We start from the raw sequence: 16984 nt of genomic DNA, 5'->3' as shown, positions 1-16984 counted from the left end.
TGTTTGCTTCAGCTGCCTGGCTGCCGGCCGCCATCTTGGTTGGCAGTTAATTTGCATACCGCCCTGATTAGCCAATGGGAAGCGTGTTGGAGGTACGGTTAATTACCATGTTTGTCTATTATTAGATAGGATAATAAAGACAATGTTTTACACATCTCTTACTCTATATTCAAGGCTCAATGAAAATGAGTTAAAGGCCCTAAAAGGACTCACATTTTATACACTCACTGCTAGCTCTTCCTTACTTAATCCTATATAATAAAAGCCTAATATGCAAATCGACCAAACGGTGGAACGACTGGTTGGCAGGGGGCGGGGCTGGCGAGCGGACAGCGCCAGCCAAAGCGGGTGCCAGTGGGCAGAGGAAGGGGACGGCGATTGGGGGGGCAGTGGTGACCAGCGGTGGTGGGGTGATGGGGGGCAGGGCCGTAGCTGCCCCCTGGTTGTCAGTGCGCTCCCACAGAGGAAGCACTGCTCAGCCACAAGCCAGGCTGATGGCTGGCGAGCGCAGCAGCAGTGGCGGGAGCCTCTCCTGCCTCCACGGCAGCGCTAAGGATGTCCGACTATGACTTAGGCCCACTCCCCGCCATCAGTTGGACATCTCCCAAGGGCTCCCGAACTGCAAGTGGGCACAGACCGGGCTGAGGGACACCCCCTCCCCCCGAGTGCATGAATTTGCGTGCACCAGGCCTCTAGTGTATTAATAAAGAAGCACATATTACTATATTGCAAATCAGTTTATTATTAGATAAGTTTTTCAATATAATTGGTTTCCTTTGTAATTCTATTATTTAATTTTATGCATTTAAAAACATTATTCGAGAAGGGGTCTGCAGGTTTCCCCAGCCTATTAAGGAATCTATGGCACACAAAAAACAAGAACCTCTGCCATAGCCTGGCTAATGTGCCTCAGGGGTTGAGCGTCAATCTATGAACCAGGAGGTCACAGTTTGATTTCCGATCAGGGCACATGCCCTAGTTGTGGGCTTGGTCCCCAGTAGGGGGCGTGCAAGAGGCAGCCAATCAATGATTCCCTCTCATCAATGATGTTTCTATCTCTCTCCCTCTCCTTTCCTCTCTGAAATCAATAAAAATACATTTTAAAAAAGAAGAAAAAAAAGAACCCCTGCCATAGACACCCACCTTTTATATCCACTGGCACAATATAACTAACTTCAGCAATAGCAATGGAATAGCAATAAAAGGTTTAATAAGACTTAGAAAACTCTGTTAATCAAAGTATGAAAATGTATATTTATTTTAGAAAAATTCCATTTAAAAAAAAAATTTAAGCCAAGTCTTGGTGCTCACAAGATCATGTAAAAATTCTCCCAACTAATTAAAATAACTGAGATTTTATAAAATGCTCCATACACCTGAAGCTCTTCTCCCCTCCCTCAAAGCTTTTCTGGCTGCAGACACTGATAGTGTTTGCCTGAGGAGAACTCAGGTCTGCTATCTGAAGTCTCAGCCAGCCTACCAGAATCTCCAAAAGACGGAAATGATGAGGCAGCAGTGCACCCGCAGCAGGCCAAACATGGCCAATTAGAATAATAAGCATAAAAGGATTTAAGCTACCAGGAAAAAAAAAAAATCAGTGACACTAAGTTTTCTTACTATTTTAATAACTTGAGTAATATAATAAGGATTAATGGCATTTTTGTACTATTTAAATACAAGCAATGTTATGACTAGCTCTAGAATTCCAATCCGAAATCTGAAACTCTTCATTTTAGCTTTATGTTTAAAAAAAAATGCACATGCTAGAGATGGTGCATTCCAAATGCCCTCCCCTATTTTTAGGATGTTTTTCAACATTACCTTTGTTTATACTTTAAGGACAGTTCCTTCCAATAAGCAATTTCCTCCTTTAAACTTGAAAAATCTGGTATATCTTGACCATCCATGATCAAGAAAGCCTGTGAAATATTAAAAACACACTTATAAATCTGCAGCATTTTGGAGGAAGTTAAACATGGAAGATTCTAAGAGTGGTTAACTCTTTATTGTAACTCAGGCATATAAATCACTTCACTACCCCCTATTGGGGACCACCAATATTGTGGGTGAGGTCACGATAGGACAGGAGATCAACAAAGTTCTTAGGTATAAAGCACTTCTGGTCACAGCAGCCCTAGGTTCTGGTGAATTGGCCCAACAGAATCATCCTGCACACAGGGCTCCAGCAGTTGGCTTAAAGCCAACTGATCTTCTGGAAATCAGGTGCCAGTAACAAGCTTATTGTCAGAACTAATTCTACTGCATGCCTTTCTCTGTTGTATAACTGCTTCAAAACACCTGCTGGAGACACTTAAGCCAGGTCATCGTGCTAGGAGATCATATACCACGTTTTCAATAAGTTACTTTTATTGCATTTCTAAAACCTTCCTGTTAATTCTCTTTTAAATACAAAGCTTCTTCCATTAAATCCACTAATCCTCCAACTTTAATGTTCTTTCATTTGGTTCTTCTCCCAAGGCGTTCAGAGCAGGTAGGAAAAAAATGCCTATTTAATTAACCTTGCATTTGGACTGACTACCTAAAACTCCCAATTGATTGTCAAGGACAAATGGAATACCAAAGACAGTGAGCTCCATACCATGCCTAACTTTAAGAAGCAAAGTTCTGTAAGAGTCTTACCTCCTATAATCCCCTCCCCAAGCATCCCACTTTATATCCAGCAATCCTGTTCAAAGTTGTCTTAACACACCATTCTGTTTCAGTTCAGGATGTTTTCTCTACCTGGAATGGCTCTCCCTTCTTTGTATATTTGGAGAGCTTCTATTTATACTTTAAAACCTAACTGTCAGCCCTAGCTGGTTTGGCTCAGTGGATAGAGTGTCAGCCTGTGGACTAAAGGGTCCCAGGTTCAATTCCAGTCAAGGGCACATGCCTGGGTTGTGGGTTTGATCCCCAGTAGGGGGCGTGCAGGAGGCAGCCAATCAATGATTCTGTCTCATCACTGATGTTTCTCTCTCCCCTCTCCTTTCCTCTCTGAAATAAAAAAAATTTAAAAACCTAGCTGTCATCTTTCCCAGAAAGCCTTTCTCACCCTCACCCAGATCGCACTAACATCTCCCACACTCTTGGCTACCTCTATACCCTCACAAGCTTTCATGAATATATTTACCACACAGCTTACACTTCCATGTCCCCTTATTAGGCTATGCATTATTCTGACTTTTTTCTACCCGGGCACACTGCTTACACATTAGCAGATACTCTAATACTGTACTTACTAAATTAAACCAAAATTGATTCAACCTAATCCATACCAGGCAGCAAGAATTCAAGACCAGCTTTAAAAGCAAATTAATAAAAACTTAGAGTTGTAGAATGCTATTCATGAAGGTTTAGCAAAAAGTCACAGACAAGAACAAATACAGAACTTCAATTTCAAAATGGTTTCCAGTGAGTAAAATTAGCATGTAGTTATGTGCACTTACTTTCATTCCTTTGTGGCCTACTGCAATTTTTTATGTTTTAGTCAAGTCTCTCCTGACTACACCATCTATTACTTTTGACATCTGTTAGTCAATCTTCCAATTATTTTAAATTACCAATCAGCCTAAGAGTTCTTTGAAAAGAGATGGATCCTTTCCGTATTTTGCATCCCTTCATGGCATCAAGCATAACATGAAAGTACAGAATGCTTGCAAATGTTTGTAGAAAGTACAGAATGCTTGCAAATGTTTACTAAGCACCTACTATGTATCAAACATTAAGTACTGGACAAATATTTAGTGCACCACACGCACCCCTCCTGTAATCTGATTACCCTTACACTGGCACATTTTTGTTTGTATTATTCTACTCTCGAAGATATCCTTAAAATATGATAACACATTAAAATGCAAATCCCCCCCCAGACTTGGGAGTGCTGTTGAGACTGGAGTCTAGGGTTCCAATTCTACCATTAAAATCTCAAACCTGCTAAATGTCTTTTAAGTAACAGTTTTTTTCATTTAATGAGAGTTTGGACTAGACTATGTTTTTTTCAAGTATGTTTCTGATTAGTAAATAATACTGATTAATTTTATAATCCTATTCCTTCATCAAGGCTCCCAATTCCCACTCTATTTTCCCAAATGTAGGAATAATCTTATTTGTAACTGTAATTTAATTTGTAGTAAGGTAAGAATGAGGGTGAGGCTAATCCGGCAGAAAGAGGTATTTGTATTTCAAAAGAAAATCCAAAGCACTTAAAGGCATCACCTTATAGTATCAATAACTTCTGAGAGTTACTGCCTAAGTACCCTTGAGGAAAGGGACATATTAACAAGCCAAATGAAGATATAATTACAGGTCATGAGAAGCATCTAAGGGTGAGGCAATAATCATTATGTCCCCTGTATGCTCTAGACAAGATCTTTCCCCAAAGTGCCAAAAAAAATACTGATTACAATTAAAATCTACAGCCCTAACCAGTTTGGCTCAGTGGACAGAGCGTCGGCCCACGGACTGAAGGGTCCCAGGTTTGATTCCGGTCAAAAGCATGTACCTTGGTTGCAGGCACATCCCCAGTAGGGAGTGTGCAGGAGGCAGCTGATCGATGTTTCTCTCTCATCTATGTTTTTAACACTCTATCCCTCTCCCTTCCTCTCTCTAAAAAATCAATAAAAAAAAATTTTTTTTAAATCTATGAAGCCAGTCCTAAATAAACTATTGGCACTGATTCTCAAATTTGGATAAATGCACTTGCCATTTGAACACTGCCAACCATGTATCAATGTGCAGCTCAAATATTCAGTTTCTACTACATAATCCGAAAAATTATGTTTTTGCAAAATGTAATGAAGATCAGAATAACACAAGTAAAGTTTAACTTAAAACAAAAAGGACATAAAGAAAAGTGAAAGATTAAGTCTCTCCAGCTTGCTCCTTGAAGGCAGGACCTCTGTCTTATTTATAAACTAGAGGCCCAGTGCACGAATTCGTGCACCAGTGGGGTCTCTTGGCCTGGCCTGCAGGATCAGGCCAAAACCAGCTCTCTGACATCCCCCAAGGGGTCCCAGATTGCGAGAGGGAGCAGGCCAGGCCGAGGGACCCCACCAGTGCACTATCGGGCCAGGGAGGGACAGGAGAGGTTGGCCAGCCGGGGAGGGCTCCAGGGCATGTCCAGCCCATCTTGCTCAGTCTTGATCGGCCAGATCCCATCAGCAACATAACCTACTGGTCAGACCTTCTGCCCCCTGGTGGTCAGTGCACATCATAGCAAGCAGTTGAGCAGCCTTAGCATATAATCAGCATATTACACTTTGATTGGTTGAACGGATGACCGGACAACCGGGCACTTAGCATATTAGGCTTTTATTATATAGGATACTTTCTGCATCACCAGAAACATGAAACACACCAAAAATCCAACAAATATTTGAATTGACTTATAACCTGTCATTATTCCTTCTTTACTTTCAAGGTATCACTTTAACATCTAAATTCCTATTTCAGAATTAAGTATGCAAAATGATTTGTGGGTAGTTTATTTCTACCTCACAATGCACCACCATATATTAAACAAAGGTTATAAATCTATTATTCTCAGCTAGACAAAATTATCAGTCTGATGCATGCCAAGCCACATTCACAGGCACTTTTAAAGTTCAGTATAGGCTCCACATCAAAGAGTAGGGAGCTGATGGGACCTGTTGGGGAGAGCCTTGCTCCCTAAAATAATCATCGTCAGCCCTTCCATCTTAGATATGAATGGGCAACCAAGAACCATCCAGACAAATGAGAAAACCCAGTAAGTAGCATGAATAAGAAAATCCTAGGACCTACTGAACTGAGGGGAAACAGATAATTCAGGAAATGAGAGAACTTTTTTCTCATAGAACAACTCAGGGGGGTTACCTCCCACACACTTCCTGAGACAGTTACAAAAGAAGAAACAAAACCAAGACCTAGAAGCACAAGGTACAAGAAATAAGGGCTCCAACTCAGGATTGCAAAGAAGGTCTCACAATGAAGCCTAGGTCATCAACCAGCTGGATGGCTCCAGGAAAAGTGAGGAATCCCACATAACAGAGAGCACGACTGGGAACCAGGTAAATCTGAGGTTGTGATGAAAGCACATCACTCTTGTCAATAAGAAAAAAGGCAGCAGCCCTAGCTGGCTTGGCTCAGTGGGTAGAGCGTCGACCTGAGGACTGAAGGGTCCCAGGTTCGATTCCAGTCAAGGGCACATGCCTGGCTTGTAGGCTCCCTCCCCAGAAGAGAGCGTGCAGGAGACAGTCAATCAGTGATTCTCTCTCATCATTGATGTTTCCATCTCTCTTTCCCTCTCCCTTCCTCCCCGAAATCAATAAAAACATATTTTTTTTAAAAAGAAAGAAGGCAGCAGAAACTCCAGAGAAATCAAAATGCAGTATAAGAATGTCCTGACCCTTATGTTTAAATAGGACAAGGGTCTCAAGGTCTGGGCAGTTCTAAATGTTATCACTAAATGTTATTTCTTGCTAAATGTTAAAATGCAGCTCAGAATTTTGCAGCTGCAGCTGTAAACAGGATAAACCTCATAAGTATAGCCAACTGCCAAGGAGAAATCAACATGTAATTAACCAAACAGCATACATAAGCAATAGCTAAGCCTCCCTTTGAATACGATTCCCATCTCCTTTACTTGCTGCAAGAAAATGAAGCTACCTGCTCCAACCACTTCTCCTTCTTGAATAGAGCACCCCAGCAGCAAACCCCTTGAGTTCAGTAACACTTATATATAAAACATTTTTTAAAGACTTCAGCCCTGACCAATGTTGTTCAGTGGTTAGAGCAACACCGAAAGGCCGTAGGTTCAACTCCGTCAAGGTCATGTACCTGGGTTGTGGGCTCTCCGCCCCCAGTGCATGCAGGAGGCAACCAGTGGATCTCACATCGATATTTCTTCCTTATCTCTCTGTCTCTTCCACCCTCCCTCCCTTCTACTCTCTCTGAAAAGCACTGGAAAAATTTTCCTCTGATGAGGATTAACAACAATTTCAAGTCAAAAAAATTTTATTTGCTGATTTTATATTATTGTATGTAATGGAGGTAAGTTCCACAAGTTTATAGACATCAGTGAATTTCCTACATTTGGTTTAAATTTACCACAAGTTTCCCATGTTGCTATCTTGTAAGGGTCTAGAATTTTTTGAACAAGTTTGTATTCTTTTTAATGCCCTTTCTAATTTTGTAGACTATTTTTAAATATTTTAAATATGTTTTTATTTTAAAAAGAGAGGAGAAGGGAGAAGGATAGAGATAAAAACATCTATGAGAGAGAACCATCGATTGGCTGCCTCTTGCACACCTCCTACTGGGGATGGAGCCCACAACCTGGGCATGTGCCCTGACCAGAAATCGAACCAGTGATGTCTCGGTTCATGGGTCAACACTCAAACACTGAGCCACAGTGGCCAGGCTAATTTTATAGACTTTGATGATAATACTGCTCTCCTTGGTCTTCTCAAAGTGAATATTTGTCTTTTTAGCTTATCCATCTCAGTCCCTTAATATTTTCACGGTCATGCTTTGGACCTGCTCTAGATTACATATATACCTTTCTGGAGCAACATTTTATTCATGGGTAGGGTACTTTTCTTTAAGTTTTCAGCACCCCTTCTGTTATTATAAGTGACTGGTGGTCAGTGCACGTCATATGTACCAGCAGGTCGACAGTCACTTAGCCTTTTATATATATACAGACTAGTAGCCCATCGCCCGTTATCGCACGCAGTAGGCCGCCCGCCACTTCCGCAGGAGCCAGTGGGAACCCCAGCGCGCCGCCAGGAGCCGCGCTGCTTCCATGAGAGCTGTGCGGCTTCCACTGGAGGCGGAAGCAAGCCACCAGCACCACGGGAGCTGGAAGGGAGCCATGCCGCTTGCACATGAGCCGGGAGGGACCCGCGCTGCTTCCGCGGGAGGCGGGCCCACCATTTCCTCTCTGGGCCTGCACTCGGCCCTGGAGGCTGCGGGCCGGCCCCCTGTCCCTGTCCATCTCTGCTCGAGGCTTCAACTGCATGCGCAACCTCCTCCTGTGGTCGTGACCTGTTACGGCATCCCGGCCTAATTTGCATATTTCCTCTTTGTATAGATAGTGTGGTTCATGGATCAGTGTCTTTATAAAAGGTCATAATGGCAATTAGATGCCTTCCCTGGCATTTAACAATTATTTGAGTGTATTTCTTTTAAATATATTTTTATTGATTTCAGAGAGGGAGATAAATAGAAACATCAATGATGAGATAGAATCATTGATTGACTGCCTTCTGCAGGTCCTACACTGGGGATCTAGCCCACATCCCAGGCATGTGCCCTGACCTCCTGAGCCAAGCCGGCCGGGCTATTTGAGTGTATTTTAATATGGAGCCAACCCTTCTACAAATAGGGTTAGGGTTGTTTTTATCTATAAATGTTATCATTCTCATGCCCAGTTTGAAACTTTCCTGTGTGAAGCTGACTTTTGTTGTTGTTACTGACCCATTATTACAGTATCAGAGGACCTACCAGTAGTTAATACTTTGAAGAGAGTTTAGCTAAGTATTGTCCCGAGAAATCTCACTGTTCACACCTCTAGGTGTACAATAAAGTACCCATTTGTCCCTGATTTGAGGTTTTTCAAAAGGGCCTTATTTTTTTTTAAAATATATTTTATTGATTTTTTACAGAGAGGAAGGGAGAGGGATAGAGAGTTAGAAACATCAATGAGAAAGAAGCATCGATCAGCTGCCTCCTGCACACCCCCTACTGGGGATGTGCCCGCAACCAAGGTACATGCCCTTGACCGGAATCGAACCTGGGACCCTTCAGTCCCCAGGCCAACACTCTATCCAGTGAGCCAAACCAGCCAGGGCAATAGGGCCTTATTTTTAATACAACTGCCAACTTTTCCAGTGTTCCCTGGTGACCCAGGTTTTAAATAACCCTTCATGTGAAACTTCCTGAGAATCTAGTTCTTTTTCTTGTATCCTCCTTATTAACTTAGTTAAGGGTCAAATTCTAACAAAATTATTTCAATGTTTTCATACACACTTCTCCATTCTCTTGCTGAATCTTATGTGGACTGAATGTTGACAATTTTTCTAATTAACAGGCTACTTTTACAGCTTGTTTACTGGCTCCTCAAAGAGTATTATAATCTACTAGAGGCCCGGTGCACAAAAATTTGTGCACTGGCAGGGGAGGGGGATGGGGGGGTGTCCCTCAGCCCCACTTGTGCCCTCTCACAGTCTGGGACCCCTCGGGAGATAACCACCTGCTGGCTTAGGCCCACTCCCCTTGTGGCAGATGGCAGGCCCAATCTCTCAGTGCCTGCCCCACCTCCCCGGGTCGCGCACACAGCAGAGCCGATCCGGGGGTTGGGGCGCCGCCCTGGGGGGTCACACACATGGGACACCCCGTGTCGGGTTGCACAAGGGACGCCCGGGCGGGTCGGCAGATCGCTGCTGCACTGCCCAGCCACCCTGGGTCGGGTCGCACATGGATGCTCACTGCCCCGGGTCGCAGATAGCAATCCCGGATGGCAGCAGGGCAGGCAAGATGGCGCTGTCCCGCCCTGCCTGCAGTATGCAAATTAGCCGCCATCTTTGATGGCGCTGTCCCGCCCTGCCAGCAGTATGCAAATTAGCCGCCATCTTTGTTGGCAGTTAATTTGCATATTGTGCTGATTAGCCAATGGGAGGCGTAGCGAAGGTACAGTCAATTACCATGTTTGTCTATTATTAGATAGGATGCCAGAAACCTTTTACTAAAATGACCATCATCTTTTCCAGAATAAACCAATTAAAAACATTTAATCAAGGGAACAGGTGGTAGGAGCAGCACAGCATAGTGGTTTAGAACCTAGACCAGCCGTGGGCAAACTACGGCCCGCGGGCCAGATCCGGCCCATTTGAAATGAATAAAACTAAAAAAAAAAAAAGACCGTACCCTTTTATGTAATGATGTTTACTTTGAATTTATATTAGTTCACACAAACACTCCATCCATGCTTTTGTTCCGGCCCTCCGGTCCAGTTTAAGAACCCATTGTGGCCCTCGAGTCAAAAAGTTTGCCCACCCCTGACCTAGACCCTGAACCAAACTGCCTGCATTTGAATCAGATTCCTCTACTCTCTAGTTGACCTTGGGCAAGTTACTAAACTACTCAGTGCCCCATTTCCTCACCTATAAAATGAAGATAATTAAAATAGGGTTGTTATGAAGATTGAGTTAATATTTGTAAAGTACTCAGTACAGAGCCTGACACATAGTAAATGCAGCAAAAATTTCATTAAATTATAAAAAACTGGTAGTTCAAGCCCTTGCAAGGTGGTTCAGTTGGTTGGAGCATCATCCCATAGACCAGTGGTCGGCAAACTCATTAGTCAACAGAGCCAAATATCATCAGTACAACGATTAAACTTTCTTTTGAGAACCAAATTTTTTAAACTTAAACTATATAGGTAGGTACATTGTTATTAACTTAATTAGGGTACTCCTAAGGCTTAGGAAGAGCCACACTCAAGGGACCAAAGAGCCACATGTGGCTCGCGAGCTGCAGTTTGCCAACCACGGCCATAGACCAAAATGTTGGGGGTTCGATTCCTGGTCAAGGCACATACCCAGGTGAAGGACTGATCCCAGGTCACATATGGTAGGCAACCGATCAATGTTTCTCTCTCACATCAATGCTTCCCTCTCTACTCTCTCCCCCTTCCTCTCTCTCGCGCAAAAAAAAAAAAAAAATCCTCAGGTGAGTATTTAAAAAACAAAACAAAAACCTGGTAGTTCAGTGTAGTAGACCTTTCAAGTCTGACCACAAAATAAATGTGCTTCAGGCTCTCCCAGCACTGGCATCACGGCTGCTCCTTCCCTTGCATCAATGCTGGCCACCAGGCTGCTCTGGCCACACACAGAATTGCCACCTCCACCATCATCCCTTCCACCTCTCAGCAGTTGGAAATGAAGCTGTTGTCATATCTGGAAGAAAACTTGCCAAGCAGGAAGTGTGGCAGGAGGTGGAAGAGTGGGTGGCATCGGACAACAAACAGCCACACCTGAGCATGATCCGGTTTGGTGAGAATCCTGAAGTCATTCCTATGTCCTCAACAAAACCAGGGCTGCTGCAAATGCCGGAATCAACAGTGAGACAACTGTGAAACCAGCTTCAATTCAGAGCAAGAACTGTTGAATTTAATCAAGAAACAATGATGATAATGTAGACCGCCTTCTTATTCAGCTATTCCAAAGCACACTGATGAAAGATCTGCAAAGCTGTTTGTCCAGACAAGGATGTTGACGGCTTTCGTATAATTAAGGTAGGGTGATTGTGTTTAGCCCAGTATTCCTTGTTACCGGCTACCCATGGGGTATGTGGGAAATAATGAAGAGAGCTAGTATTCCAACCCTAGGGAAGAATGTGATTGTAGCTGGAAGGTCAAAAAATATTAGCATGCCCATTGCAATGTTACTTCACACAAGTGGAGCACACAAATGTCCTGGAGATGATGTCACTGTCACAATGTCTCAATCACTCCCCAAGAGCAGCTGAAGAAACATACAATTCTTGCAGGTCTTGTGGTCTCCACTGCAGGCATTCCAAATCTGATCACAGCAGATATGATCAAGGAAGGAGGAGCCGTGATTGATGTGGGAATAAATAAAAATTCAAGATCCCATCACTGCTTAACTGAAGTTGGTCAGAGAGGTGGATTTTGAAGGAGTCTGGGAAAAAGCCGGTTACATCACTCTAGTCCCCAGTTACATCACTCCAGGCCCCAGGGGGCACTGATCCCATGGTGATGCTAATGAGGTGATCCCATTATTGCAGAAAAAAAAGTGCTGAGTCTTGAAGATCAAGTACTGAATTCGCCCTAGCTGGTTTGGCTCAGTGGATAAAGCATCAGCCTGCGGTCTGAAGGATCCTGGGTTCAATTCTGGTCAAGGGCACATGCCCAGGTTGTGAGTTCGATCCCCAGTGGGGGGCATGCAGGAGGCAGCCCATCAATGATTCTCTCTTATCATTGATGTTTCTCTCTCTCTCCCTCTCCCTTCCTCTCTGAAATCAATAAAAATATAAAATAAATTAAAAACAAAGAAGTATTGAATTCTAAGGAGTTTATAGTGACAACTAATTAACTATTGCATCTTCTGGGTCAAGAACAGTACTCCAAGCCAATTCATGAGGCAAAACAGGCCAATAGAAATGCAGTATTTCTTAATTTATTCTACTGACATGGTTTTAAATGTTCTGTTACTGAAAACTTAACTGATGGGTGTTTGCACACATAGGTCTGTAGCACCTTACCAGGGAGCACCCATTATCAAGCTGGGTCATGTCATCTAGCCATAAGAGAAGCCATTATCCTAGTTACTGACATGGGGGACATTGTCACATTGAGAATGGCTGCTGAACTTTATCAGACCACTTCAGTTACACTTTGCCTTTTCTAAGACTGCACTTCCCAAGTGCTATTCCAATTGATACTCACTTTAGGTTCCAAACCTTTTGAGTTCAACTGGTGTGAGAAATGACTCACCTGTCCAAATTTCAAATGACGGACTGGGAAACAGAAACATGGCGAAAATGAGACTTTCAGTAATATTCCCGAGAGAGGGCGCCCATTGTACAGGAACACACGTGGGGCAGGGAACACAGCCTATTTATTTAGTCCCTCCTTCGGCTCCTCATTGGCTGAATCCTGTGAGATCACCTGCTCTCATACAGTGCCTAGGTCTTGCTGTCTCCCATTGGGGACCCATTAAAATATTGGGCTGAGACCTTTCTAGCTGTCTCCATCTCCCTTTGTTTAGAGGAATCACAGCTCTCATACCCTCTCCCCACCCGCCACATCCTATTTGCTCTGGGGAAATTCAGTAACAGCCTGGCCACATGCTAACCTGACAAGCTCAGGGAAGGCCTGCATGGCGGTCTTACAAACTCAGAGACCTAAAGTAACCACAAAGGATGGTCTGAAACTAAACTTTAACTAAAAGCAGTTATGGTGGCTAGTTACATTCTAGGCTGGTATCTTCACTGACAAGGTCAACCTTTACCTTAACTGAGCCTTATCTATTTGCATCTATAATAACATACCCTTAAAACGTCTGGGTAACTTGAAACTTCTTTTTCTGGACCCCTTAGGGCACAATCTAATGTGCCTGGGCGCCAGGACAGATACCACAAATTCCTTCATTGTTATGTTCATTTTTCCTGCACCCACCTAAGTATGTGTCTATCATTTTACTTTTTATCCAATCCCAGGGGTCCCCCTCGCCCCCCACCTTTGCTTTCTCCCGCCTTTCTAGTCTATCACCAATGGGTTTCATGTAACCCACCTTCATCCCTCCTTTGATTGCAATGTATAAATACAGATGTAACCCGCCATTCTCCGGAGCATTATCTCAATCCTTGAGGTTCTGATTCCCGGCAAATGTCGACAGATTGGCTCAAATAAACTCACAAAAATTCTTTACAGGTTTGAATGTTGTTGTTTTTCACATTAACACGATGAAGATGAATCAGAGGCATATTTCAAAACAAAGGAAAAATGTTGCTAAAGGAAATTAAGGAAAAGGTAAAATGAAGAAATGATGGTAATTGAGCAGAAAAAAAATTTATCCAAATTTTATACATACTGATAACCAGAAGAGCTACATGTTAACGGTATCCTGAGCTATTTTATAGCTTAGACAGTCATTGGAAAACATCTCTGTTTGTTCCATATGCTTTTAGCCCTTGTCTTATGTGTGTTACCATTCATGAGGTTTCTCCACTAGGATTGAAAGGCTTATTTTATAAATAATTCATGTGTATTGTCACACTTGATTTGTCCCATATCCTTAAACTTCAATGTTAAATTTTTGTACTGTTGGGGATGTCTGTATGGCTTCTTTGATAGATCTTGAAACCAATTTTTGAAAAAAAAAGCTTGAGCCTGGTCGGCAAGGCTCAGTGGTTGAGTGTCAAGCTATGAACCAGGAGGTTATGGTTCGATTACCGGTCAGGAAACAGTCCCTTGTTGCAGTCTCAATCGTGGGGGGGGCGGGGGGGGGCGAGTGTCAATGATGATTCTCATCATTGATGTCTCTCTCTCTCTCTTCTTTCCTCTCTGAAATCAATAAAATTATATATTTAAAAAAAAAAAAAACAAGAACCTTGGGCAGCTTGTATAAGTATGCAACTTACTTTTCCATCAAAGAATTGTCAGCAGCTGCCTGCTTTTCTCTGGTACACCTGTTAGCTTTCCCCATAGATTTCTGAGAGCTTAAGTTAATATTGAATGTAATCAAACTTTCTTTTCTTTTGTTTTGAATAAAACACTTCTGACTGGAAAAATATAAATGTTTTAGAATTTATAACATACAAATGACCCCTTAAAATTAATCACTTCCAGAAGTTATATGCACATTCCAATGATATCACCATTACTGAAAACATTTCTAAAACCTTTTTTGGAATAGTTTTGAAGAGCCAGATTAAAAACTAAATAAGTTCTCCGTGGTACCACCTCATTTTACTGGACAACTGGTATTATCCAACTTTTTTACTCCAATTTTATTCATCAGACTTACCCTTTCCAAAAATTCAATTTTTTACAAATGACAAAAGTTTGCTACCCCTGTGGATATTCAAAAGACCTTTTCAGGGGTTGCAAAGACAGTCTGTTCAGTTTGCTTCAAGTTACAGTGGGAGGATATGTTCACTGTGTTATTTGAAACTATGTAACTAGAGATACTAAGGCTATAGACAGTCAATACTCATTTTACTGGACAACTGGTATTATCCAACTTTTTTACTCCAATTTTATTCATCAGACTTACCCTTTCCAAAAATTCAATTTTTTACAAATGACAAAAGTTTGCTACCCCTGTGGATATTCAAAAGACCTTTTCAGGGGTTGCAAAGACAGTCTGTTCAGTTTGCTTCAAGTTACAGTGGGAGGATATGTTCACTGTGTTATTTGAAACTATGTAACTAGAGATACTAAGGCTATAGACAGCCAATATAGAAAACTATACTGGTAAAAAAAAAAAAAAACTTTAATGATTCATCTATAATCTCCTGAAGCTTAAATGAAGGCAGATAATTATGTTCTATCCTCTGCTACCCAAATCGTCTCTCAATACCATGTCTCATGGATGGAGTTATGAATCTCTAAAGTATGACAACTTTCACATGGGGCATTATCATACTGTATATGACCTTCAGGTTTTTAGCAACTGACAAATCAACTCATTTGGGTATAAAACAATATGTCTAAAATGCTGTATTTACAAAGGAACTACTCTTTGTGCATTGGTAAGAAAATCCATTTTATATGAGATTGCTGTCTTCTTGTTTAAAATTGTAGAATGCACTAATGAGATTAGAAGTTCTTTTGGACCTCACTATAGGTCAGCGATTTTCAACTTTTTCATCTCATGACACACAAACTAATCACTAAAATTCTGTGACACATCAAAAAATATATTTTTTGCAGATCTCACAAAAAATATGTATAATTTTGATTCATTCTCACCCGACAGCTACTGTTGTGTTGGCTGTCATTATTTTATTTGACAACCTAAGGGAAAACAGCTCCGCGTCCCTGACTAAATAGTCAAGCATTGCATGTTTTTTAAATTCTTGCAGCACACAGGTTGAAAATTGATGCTGTAGGTAATACGTGTCTTTTTACCAAAATTCTACTACTTCTCCCAAAGGAAACATTTACAGAACGTTTAACTTTTCTAAGTCGATCTAAATATGGCCTCCCTTTTGGTCCTGAACTTCTTTTTTCTACCTTACGAAGTGCTCAGAAACTTATGTCAGAAGTAATTTTAAGCTTTAAGTGACTAAATTTATCTCAACATGGTTCAAAATGAGACTAAAATAAGTTTTGCAGATGTCATGAAAGCAAGATCTAAGTTTTTACTGAGGTTTCTACGTATTTTAAATGTTCCTTACCCAACTTCAATTTATTTAATTGCGTCAAAACAGAACTAAAAATAAATAAATAAATAAATAAATAAATAAAAGAACAACTTCTTTAAGAGTTAGCAACTTCTATCTGAACTAGGTCAACCTCTAACCAGGGCTAGCCAACGGTTTTCTCTGTTCCTTAGATCTCCAATTTTAACAAAAATTCAGAAGAGGTATCTTACTCGGTTCCCCTTTACTTCTCTTCAACCCATGACTTCATGCTATACCAACAAATTCACTATTTAGCAAAGCCGTTACCTAGATAACTAGCCAGCAACCCGTGAAGGACCTTTCTTGTAACTGAGTAGCAGTTCCAACCCTAGGTGAGTCTGCTCACAATATCTGAATAAGTCTTCTACTAGACTAGCTTCTGGTATATTTTTGGCAAGTCAAGTTTTCTGCTTTGCTTTCTAGCAGAGAAACGTATATTAAAAAAAAAAAATCCCACCAAGAAAAATTCCCAACTCCGAACCTAGTAAATTCCGAACCAAGCGAACCCATTCACAAGCTGGTGGAATCCACAATCCCTGTTAAATCACTTAAGAGCTCCCGCCCCGCCCGGGCTCAACCTCCCCATCCGTCCAAAGGCGACAACAGAGTTAGGCACCACCACCGGGCGATGAGGTTCAAAAGCGATAGCAAAAGGGGTCTCAAATGTGCGAAGGCGCTGGTGCGGGGGGAGCGGGGGGAGAACCTACCCTTCCTTCGCAAAACTGAAAGGACTGCTTCGTTGCTAACCAGCAAGAGAGAGGCGCGCACGAGCCACCTAAACCCGTTTGATGGCACTTCCCTGAACTCCAAGAGGGGTGACTGGCAGTTCGGGGCGCAGTCACGGGAATGCCACTGCAGCCCAACGTGGGCTGCTTCCGCTCTCGCCCCCGACGGGAAAGCGAAGGAAGCTCACATTCAACCGGCTCCAAACTAGCCTCCCGGCCGCAGGGATGTCAGTGGGAAGGGGCGGGGAGAAGGTTGGACACGCCGCTGCCACTTCAACGGAGCCACCCCTTGCGCCACCAGCGCCCCAGGCCCGCGGTGCCACGTCCCGGCCTCCGTCCACCGCCCC

At 42.4% G+C, this 16984-nt stretch overlaps 1 protein-coding gene and 1 pseudogene across 4 annotated transcripts in view; one reads left to right on the top strand and one right to left on the bottom strand.

Moving 5' to 3' along the window:
* Nucleotides 1–16984, bottom strand: part of NDEL1 (nudE neurodevelopment protein 1-like 1) — a 70118-nt gene that overhangs the window by 34273 nt on the left and 18861 nt on the right. For all 4 annotated transcript variants that reach the window (XM_014549849.1, XM_005878797.2, XM_005878798.2 and 1 more), the window contains exon 2: nucleotides 1822–1919. In XM_014549849.1, coding sequence (XP_014405335.1) covers nucleotides 1822–1907 — 86 coding nt within the window. In that variant the 5' untranslated portion in view covers nucleotides 1908–1919. The remainder of the gene's footprint in view (nucleotides 1–1821; nucleotides 1920–16984) is intronic.
* LOC102260949 lies at nucleotides 3402–11901 on the top strand (annotated as a pseudogene).

This window comes from Myotis brandtii, unplaced genomic scaffold, assembly GCF_000412655.1.
Source record: "Myotis brandtii unplaced genomic scaffold, ASM41265v1 scaffold573, whole genome shotgun sequence".
NCBI lineage: Eukaryota > Metazoa > Chordata > Mammalia > Chiroptera > Vespertilionidae > Myotis > Myotis brandtii.
This window is presented reverse-complemented; position numbering and strand designations above follow the sequence as displayed.